General features: G+C 36.7%; 1 protein-coding gene across 1 annotated transcript; it reads left to right on the top strand.

The window, feature by feature from the left end:
- Positions 1–1,749: 1,749 nt before the first annotated feature.
- On the top strand, positions 1,750–10,902 carry CSN2 (casein beta). Its single transcript, NM_001009373.1, is given in 9 exon segments — positions 1,750–1,797; positions 3,796–3,858; positions 4,590–4,616; positions 4,729–4,755; positions 7,240–7,263; positions 7,358–7,399; positions 8,726–9,217; positions 9,808–9,849; positions 10,580–10,902. Coding segments are annotated over 7 exon segments (669 nt in total). The 5' UTR covers positions 1,750–1,797; positions 3,796–3,807; the 3' UTR covers positions 9,814–9,849; positions 10,580–10,902.
- Positions 10,903–18,120: the final 7,218 nt, after the last annotated feature.

Raw genomic sequence — 18,120 nt, 5'->3', positions numbered from 1 at the left:
CTTTTCTGGTCCAATTGAATCCGTAACTCTATCAATTAATATAATTCAAAATTGGTGAGAGACAGTCATAAGGAAATGCTGTGTTTATTGCACAATATGTAAAGCATCTTCCTGAGAAAATAAAAGGGAAATGTTGAATGGGAAGGATATGCTTTCTTTTGTATTCCTTTTCTGAGAAATCACACTTTTTTGCCTGTGGCCTTGGCCACCAAAAGCTAACAAATAAAGGCATATGAAGTAGCCAAGGCCTTTTCTAGTTATATCTATGACACTGAGTTCATTTCATTATTTATTTTCCTGACTTCCTCCTGGGTCCATATGAGCAGTCTTAGAATGAATATTAGCTGAATAATCCAAATACATAGTAGATGTTGATTTGGGTTTTCTAAGCAATCCAAGACTTGTATGACAGTAAGATGTATTACCACCCAACACACATCTCAGCATGATATAAATGCAAGGTATATTGTGAAGAAAAATTTTTAATTATGTCAAAGTGCTTACTTTAGAAGGTCATCTATCTGTCCCAAAGCTGTGAATATATATATTGAAGGTAATGAATAGATGAAACAAACCTTGTAAAAATGAGTAGTGTGAAATACAACTACATTTATGAACATCTGTCACTAAAGAGGCAAAGAAACTTGAAGATTGCTTTTGCAAATGGGCTCCTATTAATAAAAAGTACTTTTGAGGTCTGGCTCAGACTCTATCGTAGTACTTAGGGTAAGACTCTCCTCCTGTATGGGCTTTCATTTTCTTTCTTCCTTCCCTCATTTGCCCTTCCATGAATACTAGCTGATAAACACTGACTATAAAGGATATGAGGCCAAACTTGAGCTGTCCCATTTTAATAAAAATCTGTATAAATAATATTTGTTCTACAGAAATATTCTCTAAATAAATGTTACTTTCTGTCTTAAAATCCCTCAACAAATCCCTGCTATCTAGAGAATAAGATTAATATTCCCTGGAGTCACAGCATGCTTTGTCTGCCATTATCTGACCCCTTTCTCTTTCTCTCTTCTCACCTCCATCTACTCCTTTTTCCTTGCAATTCATGACCCAGATTCATTGTTTGATTTGGCTTGCATGTGTGTGTGCTGAGTTGTGTCTGACTGTTATCAACCCCATGAATGATAGTCCACCAGGCTCTACTGTCCATGAAATTTTCCAGTCAAGAATACTGGAGTGGATTGCATTTCCTACTCCATTTGATTAATTTAGTGACTTTTAATTTTTTTTTTCCCATATTCAGGAGCCTATTCTTCCTTTTTAGTCTATACTCTCTTCACTCTTCAGGTCTAATCTATCATCGTGTGCTTGTTAGCTTGTTACTTTCTCCATTATAGCTTAAACACTAACAACTATTCAGGTTGTCATGAAATTGTGTTCTTTGTGTGGCCTGTATATTTCTGTTGTGTATTAGAATTTACCCCAAGATCTCAAAGACCCACTGAATACTAAAGAGACCTCATTGTGGTTACAATAATTTGGGGACTGGGCCAAAACTTCCCTGCGTCCCAGCCAAGATCTATAGCTACTGGACAATTTCATTTCCTTTATCAGATTGTGAATTATTCCTGTTAAAATGCTCCCCAGAATTTCTGGGGACAGAAGAATAGGAAGAATTCATTTCCTAATCATGCAGATTTCTAAGAATTCAAATCCACTATTGGTTTTATTTCAAACCACAAAATTAGCATGCCATTAAATACTATATATAAACAGCCACAAAATCAGATCATTATCCATTCAGCTTCTCCTTCACTTCTTCTCCTCTACTTTGGAAAAAAGGTAAGAATCTCAGATATAATTTCAGTGTATCTGCTACTCATCTTTATTTTGGACTAGGTTAAAATGTAGAAAGAATATAATTGCTTAAAATAGATCTTAAAAATAAGGGTGTTTAAGATAAGGTTTACACAATTTTCAGCAAATATGTTAAAAAATAGAAGTGACTATAAAGATTTGATAAAAATTATAGTGACTGCAAATGTTTTAGGAATATAATAAGATGTAGTAACAGTGGTTGCTATTTTCTTTAACACAAGACTAGTTAACAAGCTGTATTAAAAGATCTTTTCTTGAATTAAATATTTTCAATTTGATTAAACCTACCTCAGCCATAAAGGCAAGCACATTTAATTTATACTATGGGGATTTGAATAATTATTACTGAAGATCTCTACCAACAAAAAGTTTATAGAGCTAGCATATTTAGTCAAGAGATAAAGAGGGTTGTTAGGATATATATGCTATTTGAAAGGTATTTATAAAAGAAGAGTATATTTATCAAAATTTCTCAGAACATCCAAATTTCAAGTTTATCATTTATCTTATAATATTTCAAAAATATTAAAATAGATACATGAAATACAGAAGTAAATTAAAGAGAAAGTATTTTACTTGGTAAAAAAAAAATTCTAGGTTGGACAGAGAATGCCAGGAAACAAAAACAATGAAAAATGTGACCTGACAAATTATAGCTCAAAGTATAGTAGTCAGTAATGAAATGGCTTAAAAATTGGTATATAAAATGCTAGTTATAAAATAAACAAAATGCAATAATATCCTCCCTACATGTAATGAATTCTAGGTATTATGCTCTTTTTTGAAGTCTTGACAATAAAAATTTTTTTAGAACTTTATAGACATCTTGAATAAAGTGAAACAATTAAGAATTAGCATCCATGAGAAAAATATAGAAAAATTTTCCTAATTTAGTTTGAAAATCTGGGATTGAAGATGTGTGTCAAGAGATGTTGGTGGCAAGAACATTTTTTTTTCAAGAACTTATAAAAATGCAACAAAACAAACCATTTAATACATTTTTGTCAAAATCAATAATGTATTTTATTTTATGCTCCAAGGAGAAGTAGTCTAAAGTGGGGACTGGGCAAGAGAAACTGACACCCTGGTAAATTACCAAGAGATAAGTACACAGTTCTATGTAGAGAAAATAAGCATAGTGTATGATCTCTAAAATTATGTGAGACAAAGGAGAGATGACATTAGGCATGTGGGGATGAAGACTGAGTAGAGAAGAAACAATCTAATCAGTCCAAGAAAACATCTCGATCAGTGAAACAAATAGAAGAAATGCTAAAATGAAACAGAAGTCTTACTGGAAATAAAAGATATGAATAAGACAAAAATTCATGAAAATCACTTAGTTTAGTAGAGAAAAGATAAAAATAAAGTATGACCTTCTTCATATACATTGTTTGATCAGATGCACCTCAAGAAAACTGAGTCTCCAACAGAAAGGAAACATTAATATTTTGTTCACTGCTCTAATCCCAGAATCTAAGCGATATCTGGCAATAAAAATAATAAATATATATTTTTTAATAAGTGAATCAACCACTTAATTTTTCTGTAAATATCTGTAACTTCTCTTCTGTCTTTCCAAAAACACTCGTAAGTACTGTGAATGAGATGAAAAAGAGTGAAGTAGGATATAGGATGTTAGCAGAAAACATCTGAATGGCTGGCAGTGAAACATTAACTTGAAATGTAAGATTAATGAGTAATAGTAAATTTTAACTTTGGCCATATGATAAAATGTTTATTAATATTTTTCTAAAATACAGGGCTTTTTGTTTTTGCCATGAGGTTTGCAGGATCTTGGTTCCCTGACCAGGGATCAAACCTGCGCTCCCCTGGAAGCATGGAGTCTTGGACATTTGTATTATACACTATCTTTGGTTCCTTGTAAAGGGAAGTAATTTTACTTAAATAAGAAAATAGATTGAGAAGTAATACACTGTTTCCTCATCTTCCCATTCACAGGAATCGAGAGCCATGAAGGTCCTCATCCTTGCCTGTCTGGTGGCTCTGGCCCTTGCAAGAGAGGTAAATACAGAAAAAAATGTTGAAATAAATAAGACTAGTACTGTCTGCCTATGTGTAGAAAATCGCATTACCAACATCATAAATGTATAAATAATGCACAATCTCAGATTTATTTTTTAATGCTAAGAAAGTCATTTATGTTCATCCACTATCTCAACAGTATCCTATAGGACCACAACTCTGGGTCAAGTGCTTTCTATAGTATTGTACCATCTGTACCTTCAATTCCTAAAGAAAAAGGAAAAGAAACCAATAAGCAACAGACAAACAAGAAGGAACACAGACAAGAACAAAAAATGAGTAATAGTGCACAAATACAATTGCACGCATATACAATCTAGATAAATATATCTTATCCCAGTGATGAAATATTTGTATCTCTTACTGTAGGGTGCTAGGTTTACCTGTGTCTGTTCAACACAGGATGATACTCCAGAGGATGACATATCAGACAACAATAATACATATGTTCATAATTATAATAAAAAGTGTTCAGTAAAAATTAAAATAACTCCTTTTCTGTTAGCCATAAAAACTCTTCATTAAGGTAAAACAAAAATATACCAAGGAAAGCTATTAATTTAAAATACTCTCAAAAAACGTATAACATTTTTATTTTTCAGATTTGTGAAATAGATAGCTCTGAATAAAGCAAGTAAAAGTTAGGTAGGAAAAATATTTAATAATGAGTTGACTGCGGGAACGAAAGTTTTTTTTTTTTCTCTCTTTAGCAGGAAGAACTCAATGTAGTCGGTGAGGTAAGATATTTTTATACAAAGAAAAAAATTAATTTAACTGTAAAATAGTAACAGACTCTGATGATTTAGCAGAAGACTCAGCTAATTGTCAATTTTTATTTTTCCTTTATAGACTGTGGAAAGCCTTTCAAGCAGTGAGGTAAGATAATGTTCATTCAGAGGCAATTTCCCAGATTTAGAGCAACAAAACACTGTATTATCTTTTTGTGTTACATTAATGGCAACCCACTCCAATACTCTTGCCTGGAAAACCCCACCGACAGAGGAGCCTGGTGGGCTGCAGTCCATGGGGTTGCTAAGAGTTGGACATGACGGAGCAGCTTCACTTTCACTTTTCACTTTCATGCATTGGAGAAGGAAATGGCAACCCACTCCAGTGTTCTTGCCTGGAGAATCCCAGGGACGGGGGAGCCTTGTAGGCTGCTGTCTATGGGGTCTTACAGTGTTGGATACGACTGAAGTGACTTAGCAGCAGCAGCAGAAGGGCAGTTAAGGCTTCTCTAATAGCTCAGTTGGTAAAGAATATGCCTGCCATGCAGAAGACCCTGGTTCGATTCCTGAAGATCTGCAGGAGAAGGGATAGGCTACCCACTCCAGTGTTCTTTAAGCTAATGTGGCTACGTACTGACTGGTAACTATTGTCAATTTCCACTGTATATATTTTAAAGGAATAAATGTGTAGAAGGTTTAACATTCTAGTAATTTCTAAATGGGTTTGTTATTGGAAATTGTATCACTGTGCCCTGCTTTTTTTCCTTAATGAACTGTACAGTCCTCTTTTCTGTCTTAAACTCTCTCTGTTTACCTTCTTCCATGCTTTGGCATTTATTGAGCACTTTCTGTTTCAGACTTTGACTAGGAACTGCAGTACGAACTGGAAAGAGGGATGCACTTTGTAAAGTGTGGGCAGACATGCAAATGGACATATTTTATTATTATACCAGCAATCTAGTAAATAAGAGGCATTGAGAATGAGCGTAGTCCTAAATCTGCCTGGTGGAGTGAGGTAGATATTAACCCTATGCCACTTTTTTGGGTCTGTCATCAGCTGTTGGTTAAATAGTGCATCAATATACTTTGTCTCTTCACAAAGGACATAAGATCCTATGCTGCTGCTGCTGCTGCTAAGTTGCTTCAGTTGTTTCCGACTCTATGCGACCCCATAGACGGCAGCCCACCAGGCTCCCCCATTCCTGGGATTCTCCAGGCAAGAACACTGGAGTGGGTTGCCATTTCCTTCTCCAATGCATGAAAGTGAAAAGGGAAAGTGAAGTCGCTCAGTCATGTCCGACTCCTAGCTACCCCATGGACTGCAGCCTACCAGGCTCCTCTGTCCATGGGATTTTCCAGGCAAGAGTACTGGAGTGTGGTGCCATTACCTTCTCTGAAGATCCTTATAGGAGAGTATGTATTTCTTATAATTCATTAGAAGCCTAAACATAACCAGGGAACTAAGAATGATTATTGCAGCCATGAAATTAAAAGACGCTTCCTCCTTGGAAGAAAAGTTATGACCAACCTAGACAGCATATTCAAAAGCAGAGACATTACTTTGCCGACTAAGGTCCATCTAGTCAAGGCTATGGTTTTCCCAGTAGTCATGTATGGATGTGAGAGTTGGACTGTGAAGAAAGCTGAGTGCCGAAGAATAGATGCTTTTGAACTGTGGTGTTGGAGAAGACTCTTGAGAGTCCCTTGGCCTGCAAGGAGATCCAACCAGTCCGTTCTGAAGGAGATCAGCCCTGGGATTTCTTTTGGAAGGAATGATGCTAAAGCTGAAACTCCAGTACTTTGGCCACCTCCTGCAAAGAGTTGACTCATTGGAAAAGACTTTGATGCTGGGAGGGATTGAGGGCAGGAGGAGAAGGGGACGACCGAGGATGAGATGGCTGGATGGCATCACTGACTCGATGGACGTGAGTCTGAGTGAACTCCGGGAGTTGGTGATGGACAGGGAGGCCTGGTGTGCTGCAATTCATGGGGTTGCGAAGAGTCAGACACGACTGAGTGACTGAAGTGAACTGAACTGAACTGAAGAATGATTAAGAAGTGCATTAGTGGTTATTATTATATATTTTCAATGACTATTATTCTTTTAGAACCAGATGAAAATATTAGAGATCATTTGTTTTCCTAAGGAGAAAACAGGGTGATTGAGGGACAGGTTTGCATGCAAAGTTGTTTCAGCCCTTTCCAACTCTGTATGACCCTATGGACTGTAACCTGCCAGGTTCCTCTGTCTATGGGATTTTCCAGGCAAGAATACTGGAGTGGGTTGTCACCTCCTCCTCCAGGGCCTAGGAATTGAACTTGCATCTCTTATGTCTCCTGCATTGGCAGGCAGGTTCTTACCACTAGCACCACCTGGGAAGCCCAATTAGCATCTGTTAAAGCCTCTTTGGGTGCTCTCTAATCCTCTTTTTCTTGACTGCATCATCTTTTTTTTTTTTATACAACAGCCTTATTCAGAATAGTGGAACAGAAACTTTCAGCCATAAAATAATGATATCATCAAATGAGCTGTCCATATTAACCTATTAAATGTCTTCATTTTCTGATTTATGTTGACAAATATGAATTTTTCTTTAAAGCTAAACCTGATTTTATTTTTATTTTTCCAAAGGAATCTATTACACACATCAATAAGGTAAAACCTTCATATTTAAACGTACATTTTTAAAAACTTCGTGTTTGATTTTTATAAACAGCATTTCTTTATGTGTGATTTTTTTTTTAACCAGAAAATTGAGAAGTTTCAAAGTGAGGAACAACAGCAAACAGAGGTAATTTGTTCACTATGAGTATATTTTGAGAAGTATTATGAAACATAACACATAAAAAGATTTATAATAATTATGTTCAGTCTAAGAATGGTAATATAAATGTCAGTGTAAGAAATGAAAACTTTGACAAAATGAAAATATTTTAAAGGTAGAAACACATTTTTAAACACATAATCAAATTTCAGAGTATAGAATAAATACCCAAGAATAACTACTGGTATATTCATTTTACTAATGGTATACCTGGTTTTAATAAATGCATATTAGTAGGAACAATTCCAGACTAGGGACTGTGATCCCCTTATTCTAATGATGGATATACTGATGAAAGACAGTAGGGTGACAGTGTGGCACTAATCCTCATTTGATCATTTATCAGCTGTATAACCTTGGCTCCACATTTCTCTGTACATCATTTTCTTCACCTGTAAATTGAGAATATTCATAATTACCCAGAGTTGATGAACTGGCACACAGTGACTATTCAATGGTTTTATATTATATTTGATAGCTTTTATACTCACATTTATGAATGTGTGGAGTTCTAAAAAGTATTTCCATTACCCAGATGAGAGAAGTGAGGTACAGAACAATTGAGTATACAAATGTGTGACCATACCACATAGTTATTAATTAGCAGAACTTGCTTAAAAATAAGGATTTGGGGACAGCATAAAATTCTTTCATTATATTACTCTTGTGGTAACATATTTATCTAATTGTGATATTTAAGCTTTCCTGTTTTAGAATTGAAGATTGATTGTTTGGCACTTAGGCCAAATATTTTCTAAGTCAAAATGAATTTACAACTTGATGCCTTTAAAGACTCAAGATTACCACCTTCTACCAAGAGAAGTAGTGCTAGAAGTTGGCCATTGTTAAGGAACTCCTTGAATTAAAAAAACACATATTAAGACTTAGTTTCCATTAAAACAAACAAAAATAAACCTCAGAGTAACTTTTTAAGTCTTTTTAAAATAGATCTTTCTTTGTTATATGAAATCAGTTTGGACTATTATCCAAAGTATGTACCTACCACTCTGCAGGCAACTCAGGAAGAGGTGGAATAAGTGTTGAAATCTCCAAACCCTGATTTCACTTGACTCTCTGATTTCACTTGTGAAGGAAGTTGGGTTAATGAGAAATCCTTCAGCGAGCATTTTACTCATTAGTCTTCATATGACCCCAAACAATTTCTTAACTAAACCAAATGGAAGATTTTCTTTCTCTTCACTGAATTATGTTTTAAAAAGAGGAGGATAATTCATCATAAATAACAATTATAACTGGATTATGGACTCAAAGTTTTTTTTTCCTTCTTTCCAGGATGAACTCCAGGATAAAATCCACCCCTTTGCCCAGGCACAGTCTCTAGTCTATCCCTTCACTGGGCCCATCCCTAACAGCCTCCCACAAAACATCCTGCCTCTTACTCAAACCCCTGTGGTGGTGCCGCCTTTCCTTCAGCCTGAAATAATGGGAGTCCCCAAAGTGAAGGAGACTATGGTTCCTAAGCACAAGGAAATGCCCTTCCCTAAATATCCAGTTGAGCCCTTTACTGAAAGCCAGAGCCTGACTCTCACTGATGTTGAAAAGCTGCACCTTCCTCTGCCTCTGGTCCAGTCTTGGATGCACCAGCCTCCCCAGCCTCTTCCTCCAACCGTCATGTTTCCTCCTCAGTCCGTGCTGTCCCTTTCTCAGCCCAAAGTTCTGCCTGTTCCCCAGAAAGCAGTGCCCCAGAGAGATATGCCCATCCAGGCCTTTCTGCTGTACCAGGAGCCTGTACTTGGTCCTGTCCGGGGACCCTTCCCTATTCTTGTAAGTCTAAATTTACTAACTGTGCTGTTTAACTTCTGATGTTTGTATGATATTTGAGTAATTAAGAGCCCTACAAAAAAATCAATAATGAATGGTTCCAAAATAAGCATAGCTGAGATTAATGATTCTCAGCATTAGTTATAAATAGAATAAGCTGGAAAACCTTCACCTCCCCTCCACCACCAGATCTCAATGTCTAGGCTTACCCATGGAGATTCTGATTTAACTGTTCTTTCTATGTAGAAGAAGCTTATTGGGAAGAAATAATATCATGGACTATGATTTAACTGGTCTGTTGAGAACTTAGATGAAGGGGATTAAGTTACAATAAAGCCAGAATTGAACTTGATAATCTCATTTGGCTAAGAATAACAAACCTAAGAAGGTTTGCTATTTTCTACAATTTTGAAGTTTTCCTTATGCACAATTATTTCACCACATGACTCATTTCACATCTTGTTTTTGATATATGAGCATATGAGGGCAAAATACTGAGATGCTTATTTCAATACTCAGGGAAAATTTTCTTGCCAAAAGGCAAGAATTGTATAATTCATTCACTTATTTTATTTTATTTTTTAATTTTTAAGGTCTAAGAGGATTTCAATGTGAATGCCCCCTCCTCACTTTTGGTAAGCTTTAGGAGATTAGAGGCAGACTGATCATTTTTATAGTTAATATCTTTTACATTTAATTTTCCTGGATAAGACCCAATAGTAGCAATTTCTATCAGTATACCAGCATAAAGATTAGTTTTAAATTTATTTTCAGTGATTGACTGTTATTTACTGACCTGAAATTATGTATCTGTTATATTTCAAATAATGCAAAACTGTATATATATGGTGTTGACAGATTTGATTGGTTTTCTTTCAATTGCCTATATCCTTATTATTGATTGTAATCATTTATAGAAAAAACTGAAAATAATTTCTTATACTTTTATGTAAACCTGTTAGAGCTTATTTTAAAGATCAACTGCATTCACATTTCTAATCTAGTCATTATGAGCTTCAATTGTTTTATCTCACTTAAAATTTATATATTGTCTTTTAATTCATGAGTCAAAATACAATTTCACAGTCCAGATATGGGACTTAAAAGGGGAATAGCATATAGTTTTGATATTCTTAAAGATATACATCTTTTTGTGATCATGATTCAGCAGACATTTTAATAAAACAATTCCAAGTGAGCCGATACTTGGTCCTAGAGGAATTTTTATAACCTTTAAGATAAGGCACAGCATGGTGTTTTTGTAATAAGATTTCTTTTATGAAAAAGTCACACCAAAATTGGAAATGGGGTGAGATGAAGAGTTATAACATATAACTGAATGTACATTTGTTCTCTATTCCACAGAATTGACTGCGACTGGAAATATGGCAACTTTTCAATCCTTGCATCATGCTACTAAGATAATTTTTAAATGAGTATACATGGAACAAAAAATGAAACTTTATTCCTTTATTTATTTTATGCTTTTTCATCTTAATTTGAATTTGAGTCATAAACCATATACTTTCAAAATGTTAATTCAACATTAGCATAAAAGTTCAGTTTTAACTTGGAAATATCATGAACATATCAAAATATGTATAAAAATAATTTCTGGAATTGTGATTATTATTTCTTTAAGAATCTATTTCCTAACCAGTCATTTCAATAAATTAACCCTTAGGCATATTTAAGTTTTCTTGTCTTTATTATATTTTTTAAAATGAAATTGGTCTCTTTATTGTTAACTTAAATTTATCTTTGATGTTAAAAATAGCTGTGGAAAATTAAAATTGAATAGAATTCTTTGAATTGAATACCAAAGAATATCAAAAAGTAGAGGGAAAAGATAGGGTGAGTCTATGCTACATATATCCTTAGAAAGTCTTGGTTTATACTTGTTACCTAAGTTTCTCTCTTGAAAGTACCCAGCATTGGATGTTAAATTTTATAGTCATCCTAGACAAAAAAAAAAAAAAAAAAAAAAAAACCTCAAATGTGATATCTGAATCACAGCTCTACAGTGTGGTAGCTAAGTGGTGCTGTGTAAGTTAGTCTCCAAGAGATCCCATTTCTACATTTATAAACGGTCAATTTAAGGTGTTTTATTGAAGTTTTAATGTGAAAAGTGCACTATATGGTGCATGATAGGAGTTCCTGGTTGAATCTCATTTCTGACTTCACTGACACCAGTGCAGCAAGGACTAGTGTTACAATCAGAAGGAGCTGAGTTGTGTAATTTTAGCCATTAATGCCCAAGAGACCAGAACTTACACAAAGCTCTAATATCCATTGTCTCTGTCTGTGGGGTAATTATTTCATTGCCATGAATTATCTGTCTGTCATATCCTACATTTTTATACATGATTCAGTTCCCTTCAGTTCACAAAATGACTTGTCTAATTTCATCTTTCCTGCATCCTCCATGTTTTCCTCACTTCAGGATTAAGTGAAGCCGTACTTAGGCACAATATTTCTTATCTTTAAAGAAAAATTCCATCTTTGAGAGTTGTTATTGTTCAGTCACTAGGTCATGTCCAACTCTTTGTGACCCCATGCACTGCAGCATGCCAGGCTTCCCTGCCCTTCGCTCTCTCCTGGAGTTTGCTCAGACTCATGTAGATTGAGTCGGTGATGGTATCCAACTATCTCATCAACTGTTGTGCCCTTCTCCTCCTACCCTCAATCTTTACCAGCATCAGAGTCTTTCTCAGATTCTTTAGGTTATTATATAACAACTATCATAAAAGGATTATCTAAATGGCCATGTCCATTATTTCACATGTTATTCTCTCTTTAACTTGCTCCAATCCCAATTTTATCCCTATGGGAACTGCTTTATTGAAGATCACCAACAACTTTTATTTTACTAATCATTTTGTTTTACCCAACCTCTCAGTGAGTGTTATGATGTAGAGTTGACTATTTCTTCATTTTGAAATATTACGCTTCATTTCATTTGATATCCTAAAGCTCATAAGGTGTGGTTTTTCTCTTAACTCACTCTAGGCACTTCTTTGGAGTCTCTCTTCTGGCATTTTCTCCTTTTCCAAAATTTTAATGGTTGGAGTACCCTAGATTTTAGCCTTACTTTGTTTGATGTTGTTCAGTTCCATTCTCAGCCTCAGAGCTTCCAACTGTATGTCTCCAAACTTACTTGTTTTGTAAACTCCAAACTCATGCACTCAACTGCATTCTTGACCTCCACACTGAATTATCTAATTAATGTCCTAAATCTGGCATGACCAAGCATAAATTTTTGTCTGAATCCAGTCCCCAACTTGCTCAAAATTTAATTAAACATAATTCAGTTACAAAGGCAGCTGATATTGTATGTAATAGACCTGAATGGGAACTTCACGAAAGAAGTTATCTTAATTGTCAATAAAAACATGAAAAATACTCTACATCATCAATCTTCAGAAAAATGCAAATTAAACATGCCTAATAATATCATGACACAACCATCAGAATGACTGAAATGAAAAGAATTGTAATACAGTTCAGTTCAGTTCAGTTACTCAGTTATCTCCAACTCTTTGAGACCCCATGAGCTGCAGTATGACAGGCCTTCCTGTCCATCACCAACTCCCAGAGTTTACTCAGACTCATATCCATTGAGTTGGTGATGCCATCCAACCATCTCATCCTCTGTCATCCCCTTCTCCTCCTGCCCTCAATCTTTCCCAGCATCAGGGTCTTTTCCAATGAGTCAGCTCTTCTCATCAGGTGGCCAAAGTATTGGAGTTTCAGCTTCAACATCAGTCCTTCCAATGAACACCCAGGACTGATCTCTTTTAGGATGGACTAGTTGGATATCCTTGCAGTCCAAGGGACTCTCAAGAGTCTTCTCCAACACCACAGTTCAAAAGCATCAATTCCTTGGCACTCAGCTTTCCTTATAGTCCATGTCTCACATCCACACATGACTATTGGAAAAACCATAGCCTTGACTAGGTGGACCTTTGTTGACAAAGTAATGTCTCTGCTTTTTAATATGTTGTCTAGATTGGTCATAACTTTCTTTCCAAGAAGTAATTGTGTTTTAATTTCATGGCTGCAGTCATTATCTGCAGTGATTTTGGAGCCCCAAAATATAAAGTCAGCCACTGTTTCCACTGTTTCCACTGTTTCCCCATCTATTTGCCATGAAGTGATGGGACTGGATGCCACGATCTTAGTTTTCTGAATGTTGAGCTTTAAGCCAGCCTTTTTACTCTCCTCTTTCACTTTCATCAAGAGGCTCTTTAGTTCCTCTTCACTTTCTGCCATAAGGGTGGTGTCATCTGCATATCTGAGGTTATTGATATTTCTCTTGGCAATTTTGATTCCAGCCTGCAATTCTTCCAGCCCAGTGTTTCTCATGATGTACTCTGCATATAAATTAAATAAGCAGAGTGACAATATATAGCCTTGACATACTCTTTTTCCTATGTGGAACCAGTCTGTTGTTCCATGTCCAGTTCTAACTGTTGTTTCCTGACCTGCATGCAGGTTTCTCAAGAGGCAAGTCAGGTGGTCTGGTATTCTCATCTGTTTCAGAATTTTCCACAGTTTATTGTGATCCACACAGTCAAAGGCTTTGGCATAGTGAATACAGCAGAAATAGATGTTTTCTGGAACTCTCTTACTTTTTCGATGATCCAGTGGATGTTGGCAATTTGATGTCTGGTTCCTCTGCCTTTTCTAAAACCAGCTTTAACATCTGGAAGTTCATGGTTCACGTAATACAAAATGTAATACAAAATGTCTGCAAAAACAAAGGAGTGAAAAGTAATGCTAAAAAATGTTAATATTTACAGAAATTTTTATAGTAGTAAAGAATTCACCTGCAATACAGGAGACCCGGGTTAGATCCCTGGGTTGGAAGACCTCCTGGAGAAGGAAATGGCTACCCAATCTAGTATTCTTGTCTGGAGAAGGCAAGAATGGACAGAGAAGCCCAGCGGGCTATGGTCCATCGGGTCACAAAGAGTCAGAAGCTACCTTGCACACAGCAAGCATGCATGCGCACGCGTGCGCGCGCACACACACACACACACACACACACTCTAAAACATTTAACCAAGCTTCTCAGCCACGTTATTGTTGATGTTCCAAATTAAAATCAACAGAAGTGTGAATAATAGTATTTTGTATAAATAAATTGTAGTATACAATGCAATGAGATATTATAATTAATGTGAATGAGTTACTGTCACAGAAAACAACATGGATGAATTTTTTATAAATAATATTGAGTGATAGTCAATGGACACAAAATATAATGCAATGTAGTGCCCCCCATAATTAGATAATTTAGAATCGATGAGTAGTTAATATCTGATGAGGTAAACTAGACTACTGGTTATCTGAGAGAAGGAAGAACTTGACAGGGAATCTGAGAAAGTTCTCTCAGGTACTAGTGCTATTATTCCCCTTAGCCTGGAATATGAATATTTTGTGGTAATTTTTTTAATGTGGTGATGTTTAGTTGCTAAATCATGTCTAACTCTTGTGACCCCAGTTACTATAGCCTGCCAGTCTTCATTCATGGGATTTTCCAGGCAAGAATTCTGGAGTGGGTTGCTATTTCCCTCTCTAGGGGATCTTCCCTACTTCCCAAGCTAGGGATAGAGCCAGTGTCTTTAATGTCTTCTGCACTGGCAGGTGGGTTCTTTACCACTAGTGCCACTGGGGAGCACTCAGTATGTGGCATGGTGGCAGTGGTTTAGTTGTTAATCCATGTCCGACTCTTGCGACCCCAAGGCTGTAGCCTGCCAGGCTCCTCCATCCATGGGATTTTACAGGCAAGAATACTGGAGTGGGTTACCATTTCCTTCTCCAGGGGATCTCCCTTACCCAGGGATCAAGCCCAGGCCTCCTGCATTGTAGGTAGATTCTTTACCAACTGAGCTATGGGGGAAGCACAGTATGTGGCCTATTTTCTTCCTCTTTTCTATGGTTGGGCCTTCACCAACACAGAATCACTTCTTTGCTTTTGAGCTTGAATGTAATTACATACAAGAGTATAAAAAATGGTTTCCTAAGAAGCTTTGGAATATTGGTTTTTGCTGGTTAAATGTGGAGTTTTAGCCCCCACTGAGGCAGAATCTTTTAAGTGAGAAGCAGGAGATGAGAGAGAACTTGCATATAATTTCTCCCTTCTTTTATTCTCTGTATATTACTCAGAGGTGGACATTGCACAATAATCACCTTCCATTTTTGATAGCTAAAAGAATTCAAAGGACCCAAACAGATTTTACTAACAGGACAGCTTTATTACAAGCAGAAGACAAAGTACAATAACAGGAGAAAGATATGCACAGAAAGAGGTACTGAGATCTCAGAGACAAACTTTATTTATTCTTCTGCTGCTTGGTTGTGGTTTAGTTACTCAGTTGAGTCTGACTCTTTGCAACCCCATGGACTGCAGCAGGCCAGGCAGCCCTGTCCTTCACTGTCTCCCGGAACTTGATCAGACTCATGTCCATTCAGTCAACGATGCCATCCAACAATCTCATCCTCTGTCATCCACTTCTCTTCCTGGCTTCAATTTTTCCCAGCATCAGGGTCTTTTCTAGTGAGTTGGCTCTTCGCATTAGGTGGTCAAAGTATTGAAACTTCAATTTCAGCATCAGTCCTTCCAATGAATATTCAGGACTGGTTTCCTTTAGGATGGACTGGTTGGATCTCCTTGCAGTCCAAGGGACTCTCAAGAGTCTTCTCCAACACCAAAGTTCAAAAGCATCAATTCTTTGGTGCTCAGCTTTCTTTATAGTTCAACTCACATCCATACATGACTACTGGAAAAACCATAGGTTTGACTAGACAGAACTTAGTCAGCAAAGTAACGTCTCTGCTTTTTAATATGCTTTCTAGTTTGGTAATAGCTTCTCTTCCAAGGAGCAAGCATCTTTTAATCATGGCTGTAGTCACAATCTGCAGTGATTTTGGAGCCCAAGAAAATAAAGTCTCTCACTGTTTCCATTGTTTCCCCATTTATTTGCCATGAAATGATGATCTTGGTTTTGAATGTTGGGTTTTAAGCTAGCTTTTTCACTCTCCTCTTTCACTTTCATCAAGAGGCTCTTTAGTTCTTCTTAGTTTTCTGCCATAAGTGTGGTGTCATCTTCGTATCTCAGTTTATTGATATTTCTCCCAGAAATCTTGATTCCAGCTTGTGATTCATCCAGCCTGGCATTTTGTATTATGTACTATGCATATATGTTAAATAAGCAGGGTGATGATATACAGCCTTGACATACTCCTTTCCTGATTTGGAACCAGTCTGTTGTTGCATGTCTGGTTTTAACTGTTGCTTCTGAGCAGCAAACAGATTTCTCAGGAAACAGGTAAGGTGGTCTGGTATTCTTCTCTTGAAGAATTTTCCAGTTTGTTGTGATCCGCAAAGTCAAAGACAAAGGCAAAAATCCAATTGTACACTTGCAATTTTTGGTTACATAAATTAATAAATCTCTTCCTTGTTGCCTCTGATGGTAATGCAGGAAACCTGGGTTCAGTACCTGGATTGGGAAGATCCTCTGGAGAATGGCTATCCACTCCAGTATTCCTACCTGGAGAATTCCATGAACAAAGGAGTCTGGTGGGCTATAGTACATGAGGTCACAGAGGGTTGAACACAACTGAGGGACTCACACTTTCACTTTTTTTCTTACGTTAATTTGTGATAAGGTTTATTTGTGTCATTTGGAACCATAAGATTCTTGACAGAATACAACCATGTTTCCATACCTCATCAGTTCATTTCAGTTCAGTCACTCAGTCGTGTGCGACTCTTTGCGATATCATGAATCACAGCACGCCAGGCCTCCCTGTCCATCACCAACTCCTGGGGTTCACTTAAACTCATGTCCATCAAGTCGTTGATGCCATCCAGCCATCTCATCCTCTCATAGTTCTGTGTTAATGAAACTTTCATCACTCGTGGCCATAAAGCTTATATATATATATATTTTTAAATCCAAGGTCTAATTTTTGAATTATAAAATTAATGTTTAGTTCAGCACTTCAAAACAAAATACCACATTCCAATTGGCTTAAGCAACAGGAACTTATTTTTCACAGTTCTAAAGACTGGCAGTCCATGGTCAAGGTGCCAGCAGATCCTGCAAATAATGAAGGCTTACTTCCTGGCCTTTTTACTGTATCCTCACATGAGAGAGAAATGATCATCTCTCTCATATCTCTTCTTTTAATGGAACTAATCCTACTCATAATTATTCCACTCTTGTGACCTAATTGCCTCTAAAGTTGCCACCTCCAAATGCCATCACACTGGGTATTAGAGCCTCAATATATGAATGGGGGGGGGGGCACAAATATTTAATCTATAGTAATTAACATGACCTGATTCACAAACTGGGTAAGTCTTGTGAAATTTATGAAAGTAAAATCTCAACTACTGAAAGTGAAATACGTTGGAAGATATAGAAAGTTTAGAGAACCTCCAGTTCCCAAATGCTCCTGAAAGTCTCCCTGTAACTCTTTTTCATGGTAAAATTATGATTTCTTTGTTTATGACAGCTAATTGTGACCTTAATTTCCAACCTCTCATTTTGCTTCATTATAAACAAGATTCAACCTTGATATGAACTGGAAGTAGAAATCAGAAAGCCTGGAAAGTTCTGTTCTTAATGCACAGCCTAGCAAATAGACTAGAATCTTATGGGATGGATTTGGCCAATAAAAAGAAGGGGGTTATGTAGTTTGATGCCGGGAGCCAGCAGGAAGAGTCCCACCCATGGCAAAGGTCATGAGGTTAAGAGGCCCGACAGGCAAAGGCGAGTCGGGCCTTAAGGGAGCCTCGCTGGATCTGCTCGTGCATCTGCCCCAAAACCAGAGTCTGCCTGCCTTGCTGCATTATGCCTTTCACCTATATTTCTGACATTATAGGGGGCTATCCC

Source organism: Ovis aries, chromosome 6, assembly GCF_016772045.2.
Source record: "Ovis aries strain OAR_USU_Benz2616 breed Rambouillet chromosome 6, ARS-UI_Ramb_v3.0, whole genome shotgun sequence".
Taxonomy (NCBI): Eukaryota; Metazoa; Chordata; class Mammalia; order Artiodactyla; family Bovidae; genus Ovis; species Ovis aries.
The sequence above is the reverse complement of the archived record's forward strand: the minus strand, read 5'-3'. Positions and strand labels throughout refer to the sequence as shown.